This window comes from Phaseolus vulgaris, chromosome 11 (assembly GCF_000499845.2).
Source record: "Phaseolus vulgaris cultivar G19833 chromosome 11, P. vulgaris v2.0, whole genome shotgun sequence".
Classification (NCBI taxonomy): Eukaryota; Viridiplantae; Streptophyta; class Magnoliopsida; order Fabales; family Fabaceae; genus Phaseolus; species Phaseolus vulgaris.
In genome coordinates this window covers 13,953,475-13,975,332 of record NC_023749.2, presented here as the reverse complement: position 1 = coordinate 13,975,332, position 21,858 = coordinate 13,953,475, and the positions used below count along the sequence as shown (strand labels likewise).

The 21,858-nt window shown below is 39.0% G+C and overlaps 1 protein-coding gene across 1 annotated transcript; it reads left to right on the top strand.

Annotated features, from left to right (window-relative positions):
• Nucleotides 1-19,615: 19,615 nt before the first annotated feature.
• LOC137834849 (uncharacterized) lies at nt 19,616-20,830 on the top strand. Its single transcript, XM_068643073.1, has one exon. It carries the CDS (start codon nt 19,616-19,618, stop codon nt 20,828-20,830), a length of 1,215 nt encoding a protein of 404 aa, XP_068499174.1.
• The last annotated feature ends 1,028 nt before the right edge of the window (nt 20,831-21,858 follow it).

Here is a 21,858-nt window from a genome sequence, read left to right as displayed (position 1 = left end):
TTTTAATTTCCTTTGTTGATTCAATTTGACAATATTTGGTTCATCCAAATGAGTTTGGGATTTGGTACTTGTTATTGGTGAGTTCTTGACTTAGAACCATGATCCAACTCTAAGAAAAAGTGCCTCTATATTTTCCAGCTCTAGGTGATTCCTAAAAATGTCAAGAATCTTGTTCTATGTGGCTATTGGAATCACATCATGTGGTATCATGAGTCTTAGGTTCTTCTTGTTTAATTGTTGAGTTGTGTGCACTTTAATTTCAAGAGCTCTTTAATTTCTTGCAATTTAAGTTTCTGTTTTAGAATTTTAATTGAGTATTCTTGCTGTTTTTCTTTTGCTCCAAGTGTTTGTGGAAAGGTTTATGGCACTCATAATTCTTATGAGTATGGTTGCTCTTTTGGAATGGCATTATCCTTCCTAGAGTTTACCTTAAGCTTCCTTTCACTTGTTACAATTTGTGATGTGTCTTTTAATTTTTGAATCATGTCAAGTTTTGTCTTAGTCATGTTATTCCATATATGTCATTACTTCTAGTAGTACTTTTATTGTTTTGATTGTTTCTTGCTTTGGTGTCATATAATTTTCTGAATTGATGTTGATCCTTTGTGCATTTTCTTTTTAGAATTGAGTTCATACTTGTATTCTAGACCTATACAAGTTCCAATACATCATTTTCTATTATGTCTTTGCTAGTTCATCATCCTGTTTTTTTATTCCTATTAGGATTCCTCTGTTTCTGAAAAAAAGTGCTTACTGTTTTTCCTTATTGCATTTGATTTACGTACTGTAAAATTCTGAAATTCTGGATTTGAGATATTCAAAGTGTTAGAAAAGAATAGAAAAAAGAATCATTCAAAAATATGAAGTACACAAAAAATGATAAATAAAATAAAAAAAGTGTACATTCCTGCCGAAAAAAATACGGTAATCTGGCAGTGATTTTAAAAAATTTATTTCTCTCAATTGGCTTACTGTTTTTAATTGATTCCAGTGCCATTATTGAGTTAACATCTTGAAGTTTCTGTGGTATAAATTTCATAATCCAGTTCGCTCTACAACGTTCCAGTTAAATCAGTGAATATCAAACACAGTTTGCATAAAAAAAAATTTTCCAGTAGCTAAATTTTTTTGTTTTCTTCATCTACTCTAGTGCTTTTCCTTAGGTATTCTTTTGTGTGCCTACTTTTCTCATTGAGTTCTTTATTTTCTTGATTGTCTTTCATTCTTACTCTTTGAGTTTGTCTTACATATAGTATTCCTTTTGCAATTACCTTTCCTTGCTTATACCTTTTCTTGTTTGTCTTTATTGTTTCTTTGGTTTTGTGGTGGTTTGCTCTTAAGATTGGTGTGCTTGCTTTGACATATTTCATTTGAGGATTCCAAGGCCTCAAGATCAGATTGGTGCAAGAACATTGTTTCTTTGAGAGTGATCTCTTTTTTCAGCTTCATTTCACTTCGGCAGTTTCATTGCCAAAGCTCACTGTTTTTGCTAATTTTTAATTTGTTTGCTGTTTTTGTGTGTTTGCTGTTTTTTAATTACAAATGGCTGGATTTTCAAGTGATGCATCCTACAAGCAGAATTCTCCTTCCAAAGCTTCAATCCTTGGTGAATTACATGAAGCTCAAAGAACCATTAGACGGTTGGAGGAGAAAATGCAAAAGATGGAGGTCCAACAAGCTAGACCATCTCCTTCTATCCATGATGGACATCATTCTCATAGACCATCTTCAAGAGCTTCTTCAAATGATGTTGGCCGTGAAGATGACCATAGGAGAAGGAGAACTCCACCCCAATTCCTTGGACATAGACATCACAACCAAGGGGAGAGACCTCACTATGGCAATGGCTACTACCAAGATGCAAAGGCTAGGCTACCTTCGGTCAAGCTTCCTTGTTTCAATGGCTCAAGTGATCCTAATGTATATTTAGATTGGGAGGCTAAGTGTGAACAAATATTTGAGATCCATGAGATCCAAGATGAGCATAAGCTTAAGCTAGCCACCCTAGAGTTTAGTGATTATGCCATGAAATGGTGGCATGGAATTGTAAAGGACATTATCTATCACAAGGGTCCTCCCGTGGACTCTTGGAACTCTTTAAAGGATCAAATGCGCGCTAGATTTGTGCCCCCACATTTTAGGAAAGACCTCATGTTGAGACTCCAACGGTTTCAACAAGGCACGCTAAATGTGGATGAATATTATAAAGAGCTAGAAACGCTTGTGCTTAAAATTGAATTAGAGGAAAGTGAGGAAGCTATGATTGCTAGGTTTGTGAGTGGTCTTAGGAAGGATATTCAAGATTTTGTTGAGTTACAAGAGTATTCATCATTGGGCTCTTTAGTTCATCTTGCAATGAAGGTGGAAGCCCAACTTGCTAAGAAAAACTCTTTAAAAAATGCTTCCAATGATGGATACTACTCCAAGTCTTGGAGAACCAAAAATTCTTTTTCTAAACATCCTTCCAAAGATTCTTCTTTCAAACCCAAGGATCCTACGCCATCTACTTCTAGGCCTAAATCCCCAATTAAATCGTCTAGTCAAAAGTGTTTTAAATGTTTGGGATATGGTCACATTGCTGCTAATTGCCCTTCTAAAGGAAGTATGTACATGCATGAAGGCATTGTAGTTAGTGAGCATGATTCCACTTCACCTAGGCATTCTTCACCTTCTAGACCATCAAGTGAAAATGAGAGTGAAAGTCCTTGTGAAGGTGACTTATTGATGGTAAGACGTATGTTGGGCACAATTCCAAAATCTTTGAATGATACTCAAAGAGAAAATATTTTTCACACCCGATGTCTTATCAACAACAAGTTATGTTCCTTGATTATTGATGGGGGAAGTTGCACTAATGTGGCTAGTACAAGAGTTGTGGAGAAGTTAGCCTTACCCACTATCTCTCATACCAAGCCCTACAAATTACAATGGCTTAGTGAAGTAGGTGAAATCATGGTGAATAAACAAGTCCTCATTAACTTCGCTATAGGAAAGTATAAAGATGAGGTTTTATGTGATGTTGTGCCCATGGAAGCTTCTCATCTTCTTTTAGGAAGGCCTTGGCAATATGATAGACATGTTTTACATGATGGCCTATCCAATACAATGTCTTTTTCCTTCCTAGGGCGCAAGGTTATATTAAAACCCCTCTCTCCCAAAGAGGTTCATGAGGACCAAATAAAAATGAAAACTAAAAGAGAAAATGAGAAAGAAAAAGAAGTAAGTACTACACCGAGTCACACCATTTTCTCCTCTAAATCCATCATGTTGACTCGTGCTATACCTCAAATGGACCCTCCAAGGTCTTCTTCTTCTTTATCTTTTTCATTACCCAAGGTTCCTATTTCAACACCACCTTGGTTAAAATATGTTAGGGATGATTTTTTCATACCTCCTAATGGGTTTCACCATTTAAGAGGTCTTTTTCCAAAAAATATCATCATTCCCAAACAAATTTTTCCAACTTGGTTGATTCATAGGACCTCCTTTTCTGCAATCCCTTTGATTCCCTCTACTAAGTCATGTATTCCTTTTTCTTACTCTTTTGATTGTAAAAGTACATTGGCTTTGTTATATGCAGGGATTCAGAATTCGTGGGCGAATTCTCTCCAACTCGGGGAGTATGATGAGAATCAACTAAAGGTGGCTTTTTATAATGAAGAACAAGATCATTCGCCTTCACATTTAAAGTTTTTCTTGTTAATCTTTGCAAAAGATAAAGCCCAAGCCCAAGCCCAAGAAGGCCAAAGCCCACAAAAGCCCAAAGACCATCCCATGAAGGGCAAGGCCAAGTTTTAAATAAATATTGTTTAGAAAGGTGCTTAGAGGGAAACATTAGAAACCTCTATTGTTAAAGCATCTTTTAGTCTTTAGTTAAGAGTCTTAGGGGGGGTGTATTAGTAGATAGGTGTAGGAGTAAATAAGGAGGTGCCAAAGTGAGAGAAAGGATCACACCTTCCTCATGCCTTGTTTTAGGCGCAAATTCTAGAAGCTTTTTGGGAGGGAGTTTTTTTTGAATTTGTGTAGCTTACATTTCAGCATCTTAGGCTATAAATAGAGGTGCTCTCTTTGTAAAATTCAGATTTGAATTTATCTAAAGAAACTATACTCAAAATTGGAGTGAGCATTTGGAGAGCTTTTGAGCCTTCTACTCTAGTCTTATCTTGAAGGACCATGGTTTCCTCAAGTGGCGGCTTGCACACTCATCTAGGAGCATCCATACTTCTAGTGGCGTGATCATCCAACCATTCTTCCATCTTCATGAGCATTCTCTTCTCCTTCCTTTCTTCTTCTTCAATTTGTTCATGTTGCCTTGTGTTTTGAGTTGTTGTTGTTTCGGTTCTTCTAATTTTCCAGCACCTATATTCTGTTTGTTTCTTAATTCTGTTCGGTACATTTGATTTTGGTACAATTCTGTTCGGTCCTTTCTTTTTAATTTCCTTTGTTGATTCAATTTGACAATATTTGGTTCATCCAAATGAGTTTGGGATTTGGTACTTGTTATTGGTGAGTTCTTGACTTAGAACCATGATCCAACTCTAAGAAAAAGTGCCTCTATATTTTCCAACTCTAGGTGATTCCTAAAAATGTCAAGAATCTTGTTCTATGTGGCTATTGGAATCACATCAATTATCATGGGAGAACCTTGATTTTTCCCGTTTCCAGGTTCGTAAGCCGGTATTCTGTGAAGTTGGAGGGTTAAAGACCTTTCGGATTAATGGGCAAGTCTTTAATATCTCTCTAGTCGAAGAGGAACCCATGGAAGAGGTAGGCGTGTGTAACTGCACCATGAATCACAGTGACTCCTTAGATAGCTTTTCTTCAATGGGCTCCTTTGTTGAGGAAACGATTTTCTCATCAAAATTTGGTGATGAGGGGGGTGAGAACGGTGACGAGGACGGTGGTTTACGGTGACCGGAGGTGACCAAGGAAGAAGACAAAGTTAGTGGGTCGCTAGAGACAAAAAAGAAGCTTATGGAGGAGTGTTGTCAGAGTGATTTGGTATGTCAGCAAAAAGACGAACCCTCTTACTCAAATAAGGCAATGCGTGAGAAGGTAAGGTTTGATGTAGGGGCAGCTTTATCAGTGACACAGCAGGTCAACGCAGCCTGTATGATAATTCAAAATTCTTTGGCTAATTTAGCTGAGGCACAATTACTGTGTGCAAAGGCAACTTGGCCTGAGACATACGTGGGCCATCTTTGTGGTGTGGAAGTCCAAAATAAAAAGTCGTTGTTATTAGGCCCTAACAATATGGGAGGTGGGGATAGAAAAACAGAGGGCTGCTCAAAGGGTATGTTAGGAGAGATAGGCAGTTTGAAGGGTTCACCTTTATACTCCGGTGACGTTGGGGGAGAGATGGAGGATCGTTCAAGTGAAAGCTTATATGGGTCACCTCAACAAGCGATGGGCAAAGTGTATACATTATCAAAAACAGAAGAAACTCCTTGTGAGAAGCGGTGCGGCAATGATGGAAGTCCCTTGGAATGCAGCGGTAAGGGACTGCTTATTAACCACTCTCAAAGTCCCTGTGGAGAGGGAATCGAGGTCAATTTGATGAAAGAAGGGAGGACTGAAGCCACGGGGGAGGAAGATGCAGGTGTGAAGGAAGGGCCCAAATCACTAGAGGGTATCCAGAGGATAAGCGATCTTAGGGAATTGGGTGAGACATCTATACAAACACGTCGGATATCCAAGGGAGGCCAAAGAACCATTCAAAATGGGACCAGACCCTTATCCAGGTTAAGTCACTGCTCTAAAACCGAAAAAGATAGTGATATTATCATTTGTAATAACCGCATGAGGGTCGACCAGAATGATTCTGAATCTGATAGGTTGTGGGGCACGGGTAAAAGTCCGGGGATGGAATGCTCAAGTAATGAGGAGGCGGTGATCAGAGAAATGGATTGTATGGAGGTTAGAGATAATGAAGTAATGCTATCATCTGAGGAGGGTGCCGGTGTGTTATGATTATTATCAATCTGAATATTAAAGGATTGGGGGGGGGGGGTTACTAAAGCTCGCTATTTAAAACACTTTATTGGGTGGTGCGGAATTCTTATGCTTGCAAGAGATTAAAGCAACTACTGTTTCAGACAATAGATGTTTTGCACTTTGGGGAGATAGTAATGTTGGGTGGATACGTAATGAAGGAGTGAATGGGGCAGGAAGCATCTTGTCTATGTGGCACAAAGATGCATTTCGGTATGATAAACATGTGGTAGGAAATGGCTTTATTGCAATTCTGGGCCAGCATCTTAAATCTAATAGCTTGTGTGCTATAATAAACGTTTATGCAGCTTGCAAGTTGAGTGATAAGGTGGCTTTGTGGGAAACTTTGACGTCTTTTAAGAGTGTGCACCAAAGTGTGGCATGGTGCTTTTGTGGGGATTTTAATGCTATTAGAAGAGAAGATGAACGAAGAGGTGTTAGAGGTGGTTCTAGTCAAAAAAAGGAGATTAGTGGCTTTAATGATTTTATTGAAGGAAATTACTTGGTGGATGTGCCCGCAGTAGGCAAAAAATACACTTGGTTCAAGACAAATGGTACAGCTAAAAGCCGTTTAGACATGTTTCTTGTCTCCGAAGAGTGGCTTCATATCTGGTCGTTTTGCAAGCAATATGTTCAGCCGAGAGTGGTTTCAGACCACTACGCTATAGTAATGAAATCTTCGGTAAAAGATTGGGGGCCTAGACCTTTCAAAACCATTGATGCATGGTTTATGGAGCTTGGCTTCAAGGATTTTGTGAAGGAGAAATGGTGTTCTTATAATGTGCAGGGGAATAGTATTTATAGACTCAAAGAAAAATTGAAGCTTCTAATGGTTGACCTTAAAGAGTGGAACAGAAATGAGTACGGGTGTCTAGAGACCAAGAAAAAGCAAATTTTGAGGTAGATTGAGGATCTCGATGTTATTGATGACAACAATTCTCTTGAGGAGCACGATAAGTTGAGAAGAATGGAGCTATTTAGCCATCTGAGGCTGATTGATAAGCAGGTGGAATCTCTTTGTAGACAAAAATCTAGAGCAAACTGGTTTAAGTTGGGGGATACAAATTCTAAATTCTTCCATAGTGCAATAAGGTGGAAAAGACTTAAAAATGAGGTCAAAGGTGTAGAGATTGATCACCAATGGTGTGAAGAGCCGGAAGTTATTCGAAGGGAAGCAAAGAATACTTTTAATCAAAGGTTCCTGGCTACACATGATGTTGGAGTTAATCTGGGTTCTGTGGAGTTCAAAACCCTTCCAGCGGAGGTTAGTTTAAAAATGGTATCTAGCATCACTGAGGAAGAGGTGAAAGAAGCTGTCTGGCAATGTGAAGGGTCGAAGAGCCCGGGCCCGGATGGGTTCAATTTCAATTTCTTCAAGAACAGTTGGGAACTTTTTAAGTCTGACATTGTGGAAGCGGTGCAGTTTTTTCAGGAAACGGGGTGTATTCCGAAGGGGTGTAACGCCTCTTTTATCGCACTGGTTCCTAAAGTCAGGGATCCTACTACGCTTGACCAATTCAGACCGATCTCACTTGTAGGGTCCATATATAAGATCATTTCTAAGGTGTTATCGTTTCGTATGAAGGATGTCCTATCTCTGGTCATTGATGAGAGTCAGTCAGCTTTTTTGAAGGATCGTGGAATGTTAGATAGTGTCCTTATGGCAAATGAGGTGGTTGAGGAGATAACTAGAAAACAAAGGAGTGGGATTTGTTTAAAGGTGGACTACGAAAAGGTGTACGACTCGGTTAGGTGGAAATTCCTCTTTGATATGTTACAAAGGCTGGGATTCCACTCTAAATGGATTGCATGGGTCAGAGGTTGCTTGGAGTCATCGTCTGTGTCTGTTTTGGTTAATGGTAGCCCTACAGAGGAATTTAAACCTTCTAGGGGGTTAAGACAGGGAGATCCTTTAGCTCCATTTCTCTTCCTAGTGGTAGCTGAAGGCTTGGCCGGGTTAGTGAGACAAGCGTCAAATATGAATCTGCTTAGAGGGGTGAAGGTGGGGAGGAATGAAATCGTGTGTTGCTTGCTACAATTTGCTGATGACACTCTGTTTTTATGCGAAGATTCTTTCTCTAATATCTTCACAATAAAGGCGATTCTAAGGTGTTATGAACTTGCATCAGGGTTAAAAATCAATTTCCACAAATCAAACTTGGCGGCATTGGTGTTGATAGCTTTTCCTTTAACACCTATGCAAAGACTCTGAATTGCAAGACCATGTCAATCCCTTTTAAATATTTGGGATTAGAAGTAGGAGGCAACCCAAGGAAGAAACAGTTTTGGGAACCAGTTATAAACAAAGTCAGTGCTAGACTTAGTACTTGGAAGGGGAGATTTTTGTCTATGGCAGGAAGAGTATGCTTACTTAAATCGGTGTTTACCGCTATACCTCTCTTCTACTTGTCCTTCTTTAAAGCACCAATTTCAGTCTGTAACAGAATTATCAGTATACAGAGGAAGTTCCTTTGGGCCTGGGGCAGAGATAACAGGTCTATAGCTTGGGTAAGATGGGAGGATGTGTGTAAACCCCTTGAGGACGGAGGGCTAGGGGTCAAAGATGTCAGAATTTTTAATAATGCTTTGCTGGCGAAATGGAAATGGCGACTGATGAATGATGAAAGAGGGAAGTGGAAAGACATTCTTGATTCTAAGTATGGTTCAGAAGTAGGGAGAAGTCATACACGCTTTAAATGGCAATCTTGGTGGTGGAGAGATCTTTCTAAAGCTTGTGGGGAGGGTGAAGATGAATGGTTCCAAAAGTCTGTTGTGTGGAAAGTTGGTGATGGAGGCAATGTAAAATTCTGGGAAGATGCGTGGGTTACTAACAATAATCTCAAATCTATGTACCGTAGACTTTTTTCTCTGTCTATGGATCAAGGTATGAAGGTGGGAGAGGTAGGTACATGGGAGAGTTATGGATGGCAATGGCGGCTAAATTGGAGGAGGGCTAGGTTTGAATGGGAATCTGCTTTGGAGGAAGAGTTGCTTATGCACATTAATAGAAGCGTTATGAACAAGGAATCCAAGGATTCTATTGTGTGGGGAGGGGATACCACAGGGATCTTCTCTGTGAAGTCAGCCTACATACGTTTGGCTAACCAAAACAATGAAGTACATGATGGTATCTTTTGTTCCCTCTGGCTGGCTAGAGCAATGCCTAAAGCCCTTATAACTGCGTGGAGAATCTTACTTGATAGAATCCCAACTTTAGTTAACCTGCTTAGGAGAGGGGTGGCAGTAAACTCTTCTATTTGTGTGCTCTGTAGAGAAGCAGAAAAAACTTCTCAGCACTTGTTCTGGGAGTGCTCTTTTGCACCACGAGTCTGGTCATTATGCTTCAGGTGGATAGGAGTTTTGTTTGTTCAACAGAAGGATTTAAGGTGTAACTTTGAGAACTTCTATCTTGTTCATATGTCCATTAAGCAGAATCAAGTATGGAAAGGGATGTGGGTGGCAATAGTTAGATGTATCTGGGAGAAGAGGAACAATGTTATCTTTAAGCAAGGGATACCTGACGCCGAAGAGGTTTTCCAAATGGCTCAACTCCATACTTGGTTTTGGTTGAAACACAGGATGTGCTCCTTTTCGTATGCTTTTTCGGATTGGCATTTGAATCCAAACCAATGCTTACAAAGTGTACTATGAAAAGGGAGGTCTCTAAAGTTGCTAGAGTCGAAACCAAGGAGTTTCTGGAGAAGTGACCGATGGTCATATTGGAGCAACAATACCTGCTGATATCCAAGTAAGAAGGTAAAACCGAAATGCAGGCTTAGATCTTGTGTTGAGGTTGCTGTCATAACTGAAGCCTCCAGTGGTGTACATGGAAGGTCATGGTGGTAAGTGAAAAAGGTGGGTAATATTGAAGTGAAGTTTGAAATGGGTGTCGTTGGATGCTAGTTTTATGTAGTGTAAAGAACCCGGTTGTGGACAGTTTGGGGACTTGTATGCATTGAAATACAAACAAGATGGGCCAAGGGATGGGTAGGAGGTATCTGGGGCTGCAGCAGAGGGAAAGAAGTCAGGGAATTACATGTTTGATGTAGATCCAGTGGTACAGGATGCTGGGACTAGCTGCCAGGTTCTTGCTGCATAATTTAGAGGCACTTTTATAGCTGTATTAGTAGCCTTCTCTTAATGTTGTCTTTTTTTTTATGGTTTGGTTGCCTTAATTTAGATATGATTATAGCTACAAATGGTGAATGATTTTGTGTAAGGGTTGGGACATCCCTCAAATATTCCTTTTAATTTAATTCTATTCTTTGCTGATAAAAAAAAAGTGTTCTTATTGAAATCAACCAGTTTTCCAGAAATTAAGAACAATATGAACCGTGCCCAGAAAGAACAGATTTATTTTTAATTGAACAGATTTATTTCTTTGTTGTTTTATCAATTATGCAGAAACTTAATTGTAGAGATTGAGAGAGAATAAACACAAGGCATTTATACTGGTTCACTCAACTGAGCTACATCCAGTCTTCACCTACAACAAGGTGAAATTCACTAAATCACAATACAAACAAACATAATTCCCACTGTTCTTGAAACCTACAAGAACTTAGGTACTCTTGCTGAAAAAACCTATTTCAGCTCACACACACTCTCCAAGAAAACCTATCAAGAAGAGTGTTCAACCAAACTATTACAAGGAATGAGAAGTGAAACGACTACACCTGATTGAGGATACAAAGATCTGCCTTAAACCAGTAGGCAAGATTGCTAGAACAGTAGCAGCACCTCACACCAAGCTTTTGGAACCGAACCAAGAACAAGCACTTTGTGATTTTCGAAATCTTTGAAGAACAAATGCTAATCCTTTGTAAACTCTTAATTCTCTGCTGTAAAACTTGTTTTTACAAATGTATGAACGATGTTTAAACTCAGAAACAAGTTTTCATTTTGTAGAAAACCAACATATAACAGAATTTTGAAAAACAGTTAAAGTTGTTATAAAATTCACAAATTGAAAATAAAATGAACAGATTTATTTTCAAAAGCAGTTAGAGAATTTGTTAAGTGAGGAGACTTAGTCAAGCATTCTGGTGCAGAGATAAAATTGAAAAACGTTTAAGCTAGATATGGCACCAGAGACAAAAAGAATCTATTCATTTACAGATGAACAGATTTATTTTTCAAAATGAAAACAGAAAAGCTTAACTATTTGAAACACAGTCGTTTTGAAAGATAGAAGACTTAGTCAAAATACATGATGCACAAAATCTAATTTTCACAAGACTTAGCCAAGGCATCAGTGTAAAAATGAATCTGTTTATTTAGAAAAAACAGATTTATTTTTATGCAGTAAACGTGTTTTTTGTAAAACATTTGAAAAACAGTTTAAGAAAACTTATGTTTGTTCTTATCACATGGCCAGTGGTTATGAGGTGAGTTATTCAGCAAAAAGTCCACTCTTAAACAACCTCTAAGCACTACCTAAGACACACTTAAAGCAATAGCAAAAATACACATGAAATGTACATAAAAGTCTTCATCAAACACAATCTTGAAGGGGCAGTAACCATCTTCAACAATTTCCCCCTGTTTGATGGAGACAAATCCCAATAGCTCTTGTTGCTTTAAGAACCTGCACTGCACCACAAATTAAACCAGAAAAAAACTGAACATTGCATAACATGTAAAATGGTTTAAAGGTGCAGAATTTAACTCCCTGTTTTAGCTAGCTTCACCTATCATGGTGAGCTATTTTTCTCCCCCTTTGGATTCATCAAACAGCATATAATCATAGGAAAAAAAACCAGAAGCATAACCATAATAGTCCAGAAAGTAAAACCATATTGTTCAGCATTACAGACATTTGAAAACTGATAAAGAAAGCATTAAAAACAGAAGGCTACCGATCCTTGTAGTATAATTCTGCCAGTTGTGCCTGAACCCCTTCAATCTGATCATCAAGGTGTTGAAAACATGCATGAGTAGTCTCAAAGTATGCCCTTTGTTCTGCAAACATTACATCAAGACGATACAACACTTGCCTTTCAAATATAGACATTGGTTCTCCTCGGTATTCTGGAGATTGATAGGCAACTATGGCATTTGCAGCAACTTCCTCATGCACAGACTGGGTAGCAGGTGAGTCATCATCCATAGGAACAGCTTCATCCTCATCCTCATTGTGGAGGTTTGATGCCTCATGTTCTGCTTGAGGGTCCTTCCCTTTGAGAACCACCCACTTGTCCTCAATTTTGTGAAAACCCATTTTGGTGAGTTGAAGTATCAATCTCACTTACAGCCTTGATAGGGTCGTTTCTCTCATTTGTAACATCAATACCAAAGTAATCAATTAATTTGGAAACAATTATAGCATAGGGAAAGCGGTAATCAGCCAACCTTTTTGATTTGTGCATGTGTTCATTGATAATGAAAACCCAGTTTACCTTAATCTGGTTCATGATGCAATATAGGAGAATTAGATCCTCTTCATGTAAAACAGCATGGTTTGTTCCTCTTGGAATAAGTTGTCATGTTATGATGTAGGCCACTAGGCGTGGAGTGAGGTTCAAGTGCCCTGCATGGAACCTGTTTATACTCTCTGTAGGATTCCTCATGCAGCTTTTATAGTATTGCAGCTTGTTAATTCTTGGATTCCACTGGTGTTTCCCTTTCCTACTTTCAGTCCAGCATACTTTATTCCAGCCACAGAATTGCACACCTCACTTGTGATCTTCATCTTGGTCCCTTTCGCATAAGAGACAACATTCTTTCCATCCAATGTGAGGTTAGAGTAAAACACCTTAACCAAGTCAGGATATACGTTAATTCCAGCAGCTTTTTCAGTTTCTGGTGCTTCAACACAGCCCTTGTTTCTTCCAGTTTCTCAGATTTCAGCCAGTTGAAATCCAACACCTTGGGTATATTAATCTGCTTTCTGCTTGTCTCGTGAATGTAGGCATTGATTACTTCTTCATTTCCAGCGAACCAACCTTCTAGCACACCTTGAAAGGTGGTTTCCTTGCCCTTATTTTTCTGTTTCTTTGAAGAAGAAGCCATGATTGAACCAGAATTTTGCTCTTGTTTCAAATGGTGAGAATAGAGAATAGGTAGCCAATGTGGGTAGCAGATATTCACACAGATTTATAGTAAAATGAATGGGTTGATACGGCAGTTATGAGTGGATATGCATGAAGATTTTATGCTCAATTTGTGCAGAGAATCTTTGAAAATATGCAGCAAATATTTAGGGTCACGATGCAAACAATTCATACCTTTATTGAGCACCCAAACCATCAAATCGGTTACATAACCATGACCAAAACCGTCAAAGGTACAGAGGTTAATGCCCACTAGGTCAGTCAAGCAGTCAAAGATCAAAATTTCTCTTTCCTAGTCATAAATGCATATCAGTACAGAAAATAAACACATTCAATTACGAATAAACAGATTTAATTTTTCACTGCTAGGCACAATTGACATTTATAATACCCAATTCATTAAGCAGAAAATTAAACATATCTTTAGCTAATGGTTTTGTGAACAAATCAGCAAGTTGTAAATCAGTACCAATGAACTTAATCTCACATGTTCCATTAGATATGTGTTCCCTTAGAAAATGATGCCTAATTTCAATGTGTTTGGTTCTTGAATGCATGACAGGATTTTTGGTTAAGTTGATTGCACTTGTATTATCACACAGTAGAGGTATATGGTTAAGTAAGATACCAAAATCATTTAATTGTTGTCTTAGCCATATAGTTTGAGCACAGCAACTCCCTGCTGCAATGTATTCTGCTTCAGCAGTGGAGAGAGCTACACAAGCCTGCTTTTTGCATTGCCATGAAATCAAGCTTGATCCTAGCAAATGACAGGTTCCACTTGTGCTCTTTCTATCAATTTTGCAACCTGCAAAATCTGAATCAGAATATCCAGTTAAACTTAATGAAATATTACCTGGATACCACAAGCCAACTTCTCTAGTTCCTTGCAAATACTTCAAAATCCTCTTGACAGCATTGTAGTGTGATTCTTTAAGAGCAGATTGAAACCTTGCACACATGCACACTGCAAACATTATGTTTGGCCTGCTGGCAGTGAGATACAGTAGTGATCCTATGAGTCCTCTGTATTTGGTTTCATCAACAGAAATTTCAGCTTCATCATGATCCAAATGACAGCTTGTTGAGAAGGGTGTGCTGATTGGTTTACACTTGTCCATTTCAAATTTCTTCAGCAGATCCTTGCAATACTTAGCTTGACTTAAGAAAATGCCATCCTTAAGTTGTTTGACCTGCAAGCCTAGAAAATAGTTCAATTCACCCATCATTGACATTTCAAACTCACTCTTCATGACTTTCACGAAAGCTTCACACAATTCTCCATTGTTTGATCCAAAAATGTTGTCATCCACATATACTTGTACTAGAATTGAGTCATCTCCTTTTTTCTTAATGAACAAGGTCTTATCTGATGTGCCTCTGTCATAGCCTTGTGAGGTGAGAAAATCACTTAGCCTCTCATACCATTTCCTAGGAGCTTGCTTGAGTCCATAGAGAGCCTTTTTGAGTTTGAACACATATTTTGGATGTTGATGGTCTTCAAAACCTGGTGGTTGTGAAACAAATACCTCTTCATTTATATAACCATTTAGAAAGGCACTCTTCACATCCATTTGAAAGAGCTTGAACCCTTTGATGCAGGAGAAGGCAAGTAGCAATCTAACAGCTTCTAACCGAGCCACTGGTGCATAGGTCTCATCATAGTCTATCCCTTCTTCTTGATTGTACCCTTTAGCTACTAGCCTAGCCTTGTTTCTGGTGATCACTCCATGCTCATCCATCTTGTTTCTAAATACCCATTTTGTCCCAATTATATTCATCTCAGGTATTCTAGGAACAAGAGTCCAGACCTCATTAAGAGCAAATTGATTCAGTTCCTCTTGCATGGCTAAAATCCAATTGCTGTCCTTGAGAGCTTCATTCAGATTATTGGGTTCAACTTGAGATACAAAGGCCATTGCTTCACAGAAATTGTTCAAGGATTTTCTAGTTGACACTCCTTTCTCAATGTTCCCAATGACATTATCAAGGGTTGATTCTTCTACTATAAGCAACCTTTTATTGAAGACTCTATATGCATGACCATTCAAAGCATAACCAATGTGCACACCTTCATCAGATTTAGCATCAAACTTACCAAGATTTTCTTTGCCATTATTCAATACAAAGCATTTACACCCGAATATCCTAAGGTGGTTCACACTAGGTTTTCTGCCCTTATACAATTCATATGGGGTTTTCTTAAGAATTGGTCTTATTAGGGTTCTATTCAACACATAAGCTGCAGTATAAACTGCATCAGCCCAAAAATACTTAGGAAGCTTAGATTCATTTAACATAGTTCTAGCTAGTTCCTCTAATGATCTATTTTTCCTTTCAACTACACCATTTTGTTGGGGTGTCCTAGGGGCTGAAAAGGTATGTGTTATCCCATGCTTCTCACAGAACCTCTCAAACCTAGCATTCTGAAAATCTCCCCCATGATCACTTCGAATTGATTTTATGCAGTAACCATTTTCATTTTGCAGAATCTTTGCTAATTTCTTAAAGGCAGTGTAAGCATCATGTTTATGTGCAAGAAATAAAGTCCATGTAAATCTAGAGTAATCATCCACAACAACTAAAGCATACAAATTTCCAGCCAAGCTAGCAACTCTAGATGAACCAAATAAGTCCATATGTAACACATCCAATGGATTTTTTGTAGAGACAATATCCTTTAACTTGAAAGAGGATTTGATTTGTTTACCTTTCACACAAGCATCACAAAGCCTGTTGTCCTGAAATTTAATGTTAGGTAAACCATAAACTAAATCTTTAGATTTCAATTTATTCAAGTGATTTGTGTGTATGTGAGCTAACCTCCTGTGCCACAGCCAAGACTCATCACTTCTGGACAGCAAACACTCATTTGAAAAGTTAGTTTCCATGATATTCAGCAGATATATGTTATTCACTCTCTTACCAGTAAACAGTACCTTACTAGATGAATTACTTGAGATTGTGCAGCCTTTTGACTCAAAGTTCACCTTGTATCCTTTGTCACAAAGCTGACTTATGCTGAGAAGACTATGCTTGAGTCCTTCTACATAAAGCACATTCTCAATGGTTGTTGAGTTCCCTGTTCCAACAGTGCCTCTGCCCAAAATCCTCCCTCGGTTATTATCACCATAGGTTACATGTCCTTCTGCTTTGAGCTTCAAGCTAGTGAATTTTGTAAGATCTCCAGTCATATGCTTGGAACAGCCATTGTCCAAGTACCACTGATTTTTCTTGCTGCCAATCTGCAAAACAGAATAAAAATGATACAAATGGTACCCTTTTCAGTATAGGGTCCAGCACAGATTAAAACCTTTTCTTTGGTAGCCACTTTGCTAAATTCTTAGGAACAAGATGCTTTCTAGCAATGCAAGACCTAGAGGTATGACCAGATTTCATGCAGTAAAAACAGATTACATGAGATGCCTTTTTGCCACTGTTAAATGCTGAAAAACCTGATTTTGCTGGAACAAAAAAACTTGAAAGCTTTTTGACATTGGTTACATTTCCAATGGTATAACCAAGTCCATTTTTATTGAAAACAGCATTCTGTGAGCCAAGAAGAGACTCAAGGTTCTCTCTTCCCTTGGTGAAATTGGAAAAGGGTTTTTAGCAAATACTCCACTTGTTTTTCCAATTTTTTGCAGTTTTCACAGGTTTTAATAGAGGCATGCAAGCATGTTAGTTCAAGGCTTACCAAATCTCTTTTGGCCTTATGCAATTCTTCCTCAAGTGTTTTTACTTTAGGTGCAAACACATTATTTACCTTTTGCAGCTTATTGCATATTACAGCTAGCCTATTTGCTTCATCATGTGTTTCTTTGAAAGCAGCAAGCAATTGATCATAGTTATCTGAATCCACAGAGAAATCACTTACTGAATCAGAGATTGACTCCTCATCCTTCATCATGAAGCACAAATTTTTTTCCTCATCTTCTGTTGAAGAGCTGTTGGTTGAAGATACTTCATTTTCCTCCCATGAAATGTAAGCCCTTCTTCCCTTGATCCTTTCAACTCTCTTGCTAGCAAATTTGTCCTTTGCTTGATTATCTGGACAATCTGTTTTGATGTGCCCTGTTTTGCCACAGCCAAAGCAAGTATATTTAGAGGAATTTGAATCATTGGGTTTAGGATACCTTCTTTTCTGTTGGTCCCTATTTCTGCTTTTCTTCCTCAGGAATTTGCTGAATGTTTTTGTAAGAAGACTGATTGTGTCATCATCTTCAGCATCTTCTTTTTCCTCCTTGATCTCACTCTGTTCAGTTGCTTTCAGTGCAAGACCTTTGGGTTTTCTCTCTGTTTTTTCCTGCTCTTTGAGTCTTTTGAGCTCTAGCTCATGCTCCATTAGCTTTCCAAACAGTGCAGCAGTTCCCAGCTTTGACAGATCACGACTTTCAGATATGGCAGTCACCTTTGGTTGCCAGCTTCTGTCGAGGCACTTCAATATCTTTATGTTGAGTTCCTCTCTGTCAAATTCTTTTCCCAAACCAGTGAGGTGATTCACAATATGGGTGAACCTTTTCTGCACATCAGCAATGCTCTCCTCGGGTTGCATTCTAAACAGTTCATATTCTTGGATGAGAGAGTGTTTTCTTGACCTCTTCACATCTTCAGTACCCTCATGAGTGATTTCTAAGACTTCCCACATCTCCTTAGCTGACTTACATTGGGATATCCTGAAGAACTCATCCATTGTCAATGCAGAGGTTATGATGTTCTTGGCCACAAGATCATGTTGAGCCTTCCTCCTTTCGGTCTCATTCCATTCAGATCTTGGCTTTACCACTTCTTCATCCTTGACAACCTGCATTGGCACATAAGGTCCATGGACCACAGCTTCCCAAATTAATGCATCAATAGATTCCATGAATATTCTCATTCTAACTTTCCAAAATGCATAATTCATTCCATTGAACATAGGTGGTCTATTAACAACAGATCCTTCAGCAAAAAGCACATTAAACTCAGACATTATTACAAACAAACTTGATTAAAATACAAGTCCTAGCTCTTGATACCAATTGTTGGGTTTAATAGTGCCAAAGTTCAAGAGGGGGGGGGGGGTGAATTGACCTTTTAAATCTTACTCACAGAAACAGTGTTTAACACAATTTACAGAAAATAAATCGATTTATGTGAAAATGAACAGATTTATTTTGGCACTGTTTGTGTTTGAAAAGCGTTTATTCAGCAAGGTTAATCACAAGATTATGCAGATAGAATTTCCAGATGCACACACACTGATATTAGAACGAAAAACAGTGAATCACCAAAACAGCAACCTTCAATTTCAAGCAAGTGATTAAGGTTCAATTAATGGCTTGACAGTTTATTGAGTGATCTATTACAATCAACCTGTTCTAATGGGTTTTAATAGATTATAAGTGTTCTTAATGAAATCAATCAGTTTTCCAGAAATTAAGAACAATATGAACCGTGCCCAGAAAGAACAGATTTATTTTTAATTGAACAAATTTATTTCTTTGCTGTTTTATCAATTATGCATAAACTTAATTGCAGAGATTGAGAGAGAATGAACACAAGGCATTTATATTGGTTCACTCAACTGAGCTACATCCAGTCTTCACCTACAACAAGGTGAAATTCACTAAATCACAATACAAACAAACACAATTCCCACTGTTCTTGAAACCTACAAGAACTTAGGTACTCTTGCTGAAAAAACCTATTTCAGCTCACACACACTCTCCAAGAAAACCTATCAAGAAGAGTGTTCAACTAAACTATTACAAGGAATGAGAAGTGAAACGACTACACCTGATTGAGGATACAAAGATCTGCCTTAAACCAGTAGGCAAGATTGCTAGAACAGTAGCAGCACCTCACACCAAGCTTTTGGAACCGAACCAAGAACAAGCACTTTGTGATTTTCGAAATCTTTGAAGAACAAATGCTAATCCTTTGTAAACTCTTAATTCTCTGCTGTAAAACTTGCTTTTACAAATGTATGAACAATGTTTAAACTCAGAAACAAGTTTTCATTTTATAGAAAACCAACATATAACAGAATTTTGAAAAACAGTTAAAGCTGTTATAAAATGAACAGATTGAAAATAAAATGAACAGATTTATTTTCAAAAGCAGTTAGAGAATTTGTTAAGTGAGGAGACTTAGTCAAGCATTCTGGTGGAGAGATAAAATTGAAAAACGTTTAAGCTAGATATGGCACCAGAGACAAAAAGAATCTATTCATTTACAGATGAACAGATTTATTTTTCAAAACGAAAACAGAAAAGCTTAACTATTTGAAACACAGTCGTTTTGAAAGATAGAAGACTTAGTCAAAATACATGATGCACAAAATCTAATTTTCACAAGACTTAGCCAAGGCATCAGTGTAAAAATGAATCTGTTTATTTAGAAAAGAACAGATTTATTTTTATGCAGTAAACGTGTTTTTTGTAAAACATGTGAAAAACATAAAACTTATGCTTGTTCTTATCACATGGCCAGTGGTTATGAGGTGAGTTATTCAGCAAAAAGCCCACTCTTAAACAACCTCTAAGCACTACCTAAGACACACTTAAAGTAATAGCAAAAATACACATGAAATGTACATAAAAGTCTTCATCAAACACAATCTTGAAGGGGCAGCAACCATCTTCAACACCCCCAAGCGGGCTCACCTTCCCCTGCCACTCTTCCTGCCCCTGAGAGGAAAAAAACTACCATTAAAAAGGGCCAAGAGGAAGACTCCCACGGTGGTATTGGACGAAGAAGAGGACGAGAGCACTGAGGATGGGCTTGTTTGCAAAAGGAAAAGAGCAACCACAACTGAGCCACCAGCAGTTGAAAGCACAAGCCCAAATTATGCAGAGAACCCACCCAGCGCCTCCACACCCTTTGAGAGCGCTGGGGATGCTCTCCCATCAAACACCTCAGCTGCTGGGGGCGCTCAAGAGCAAGTTGTGGACGCTCAATCATCCCCCCAACCTGCAGTGGAGCCAACCATCTCACCACCATTCCCTGATGCTCCCCTCGCCATCCAAGCTTATGAGGGTGGTGGTGAGAACCAATCCTCAACACCTCCTCCAACCCCAGCTCTCCCAACCCCCGTTGAGGAAGTCTTGAAGGCCCACGCCGCTCACCTTAGCGCCATAACTGCTGAGTGCGTGGAAAAACGTCTTCACAAAATGATGGGCGAGGCTCTAAGGGACTCCTTGAGCCAATACGAGTTCGACATCCGCACTCAACGGGAGAAAGCTAGCACTCCGAGGGCCCAAGTCCAAAAACTTAAATGCGATATGACGATGAAAGGACTGGAGTTTTCACGGCTGGAGAACGCCCTAAGGGACGAGCTGCGGAGTGAACATAAAAGTAGCGCTGAGCTGCGCCAAAAACTTAATGCCACACTCTTAGAGGCCGTCGAACTCGAGAGCAGGCTCGTGCCTCAGAGGGAAAAGATAGCTGACCTGGAGGGGGCCCTCGAGGCTAACAAGGCCCACATGGTTAAGCTCGAGGCCTGGTCAATCGAGAGGGAGGACCTTCTGGGAAAAGTTGAAGCTGACAGAGACCAAAAAGCTAAGGAACTAAGCGAGAAAGATAAGGAGTTGAGCGAGTCTGCAGCGAAGCTTGCCCAGGCGCTTGAGGAGAACGAAAAGCTAAATAAACAAATCGAAGAACTCGACCTCAGCGCCGCAAACGTTCTGACTTCAGGGCTTGGCGCGCCCTTGGAGCAGTTCGCTTGCGCTTACCCCGACTTGGATCTCTCTCAGTTCTCGATTTGTCATGAAGTGGTAGATGGCAAAATTGTACCTTCAGATTAACATTTCCATTTGCCACTTTGTTTTGAAATATTCTGAAAAACTTATATATTCAACCTTTGTTTATGTGTAATGAACCTATTTGTAATGACTTTCTCTTTATCCAAACTGCTTAAATACATATAAATATGCACATGGTTTCGCCTTTATCTGTTGTGTAATCATCTGATATAACGGACTAACTCTTGCTTTAAAGAAATCAACTTAGCACCAACTGGTGCTTAATTCTGTGAAAATCAACTTAACTGAACAAACCATTAGTTCGTAGCAATAACACTTAATGCAAGATCACTTACTAGGCAGTAGGCTTGGGTCAATCTTAATATATGAAATATCGTTCGCCTGAACTGCTAAGTTTTATGCACATTTCTATGTCATCGCCTAAAACTATGCTAACTTAGTTCTCGCCGTGTACTTCTTCTTTCGAGCCTTAACCTTCACCTCCGATTGCCAGGTGGCGATGAAGGTTTAAAACTTTATACCGAATGCACGCGATCTGAATTTACCGTTGCCTCAAATCACGCAAGGGCGACAAGGTCTCTTTTCCGAAAACTTAAAAACGATAAGCATGCAAACTTAATGAACTTGGAAAGTTTGATAAACTTCGAAACCTCTTTTATTGGGTGGCCTCGTTAAAAACCCTCCTCTGGGAAAAAAGAGTGCCCCCTTGAAAAACTGTTTTGACTGAAACATCTTAAACTGTTCGAGTTAATTGCTACTTACAATGCTTTAACTGTAATAAAACTTGAGATGGTTGGCGTTCCAAGTGCGAGGAATCGCCCCTCCTTCCAGCCTCTCCAAGCGGTAGGCGTCGTTCCCGAGTGCTTCAGTTATTCTAAATGGTCCTGTCCACTTGGGTGACAATTTGTTCTTCATCTCGTACTGGTGGGCCTTCCTCATCACCAGGTCGCCATCCCTGAATTGCCTTGGCCTTATTCTAGAGTTGTACTTGCGTTCAACTCTTCTCTTTACTGCTTCGGCCTTCACCCGTGCTTCCTCCCTAACCTCATCCAGCAAATCGAAGTTCATCC

Coding starts and splice junctions, on each gene's coding strand:
- LOC137834849 (XM_068643073.1), top strand. CDS start 19,616: ATGTACATAAAAGTCTTCATCAAACACAATCTTGAAGGGGCAGCAACC.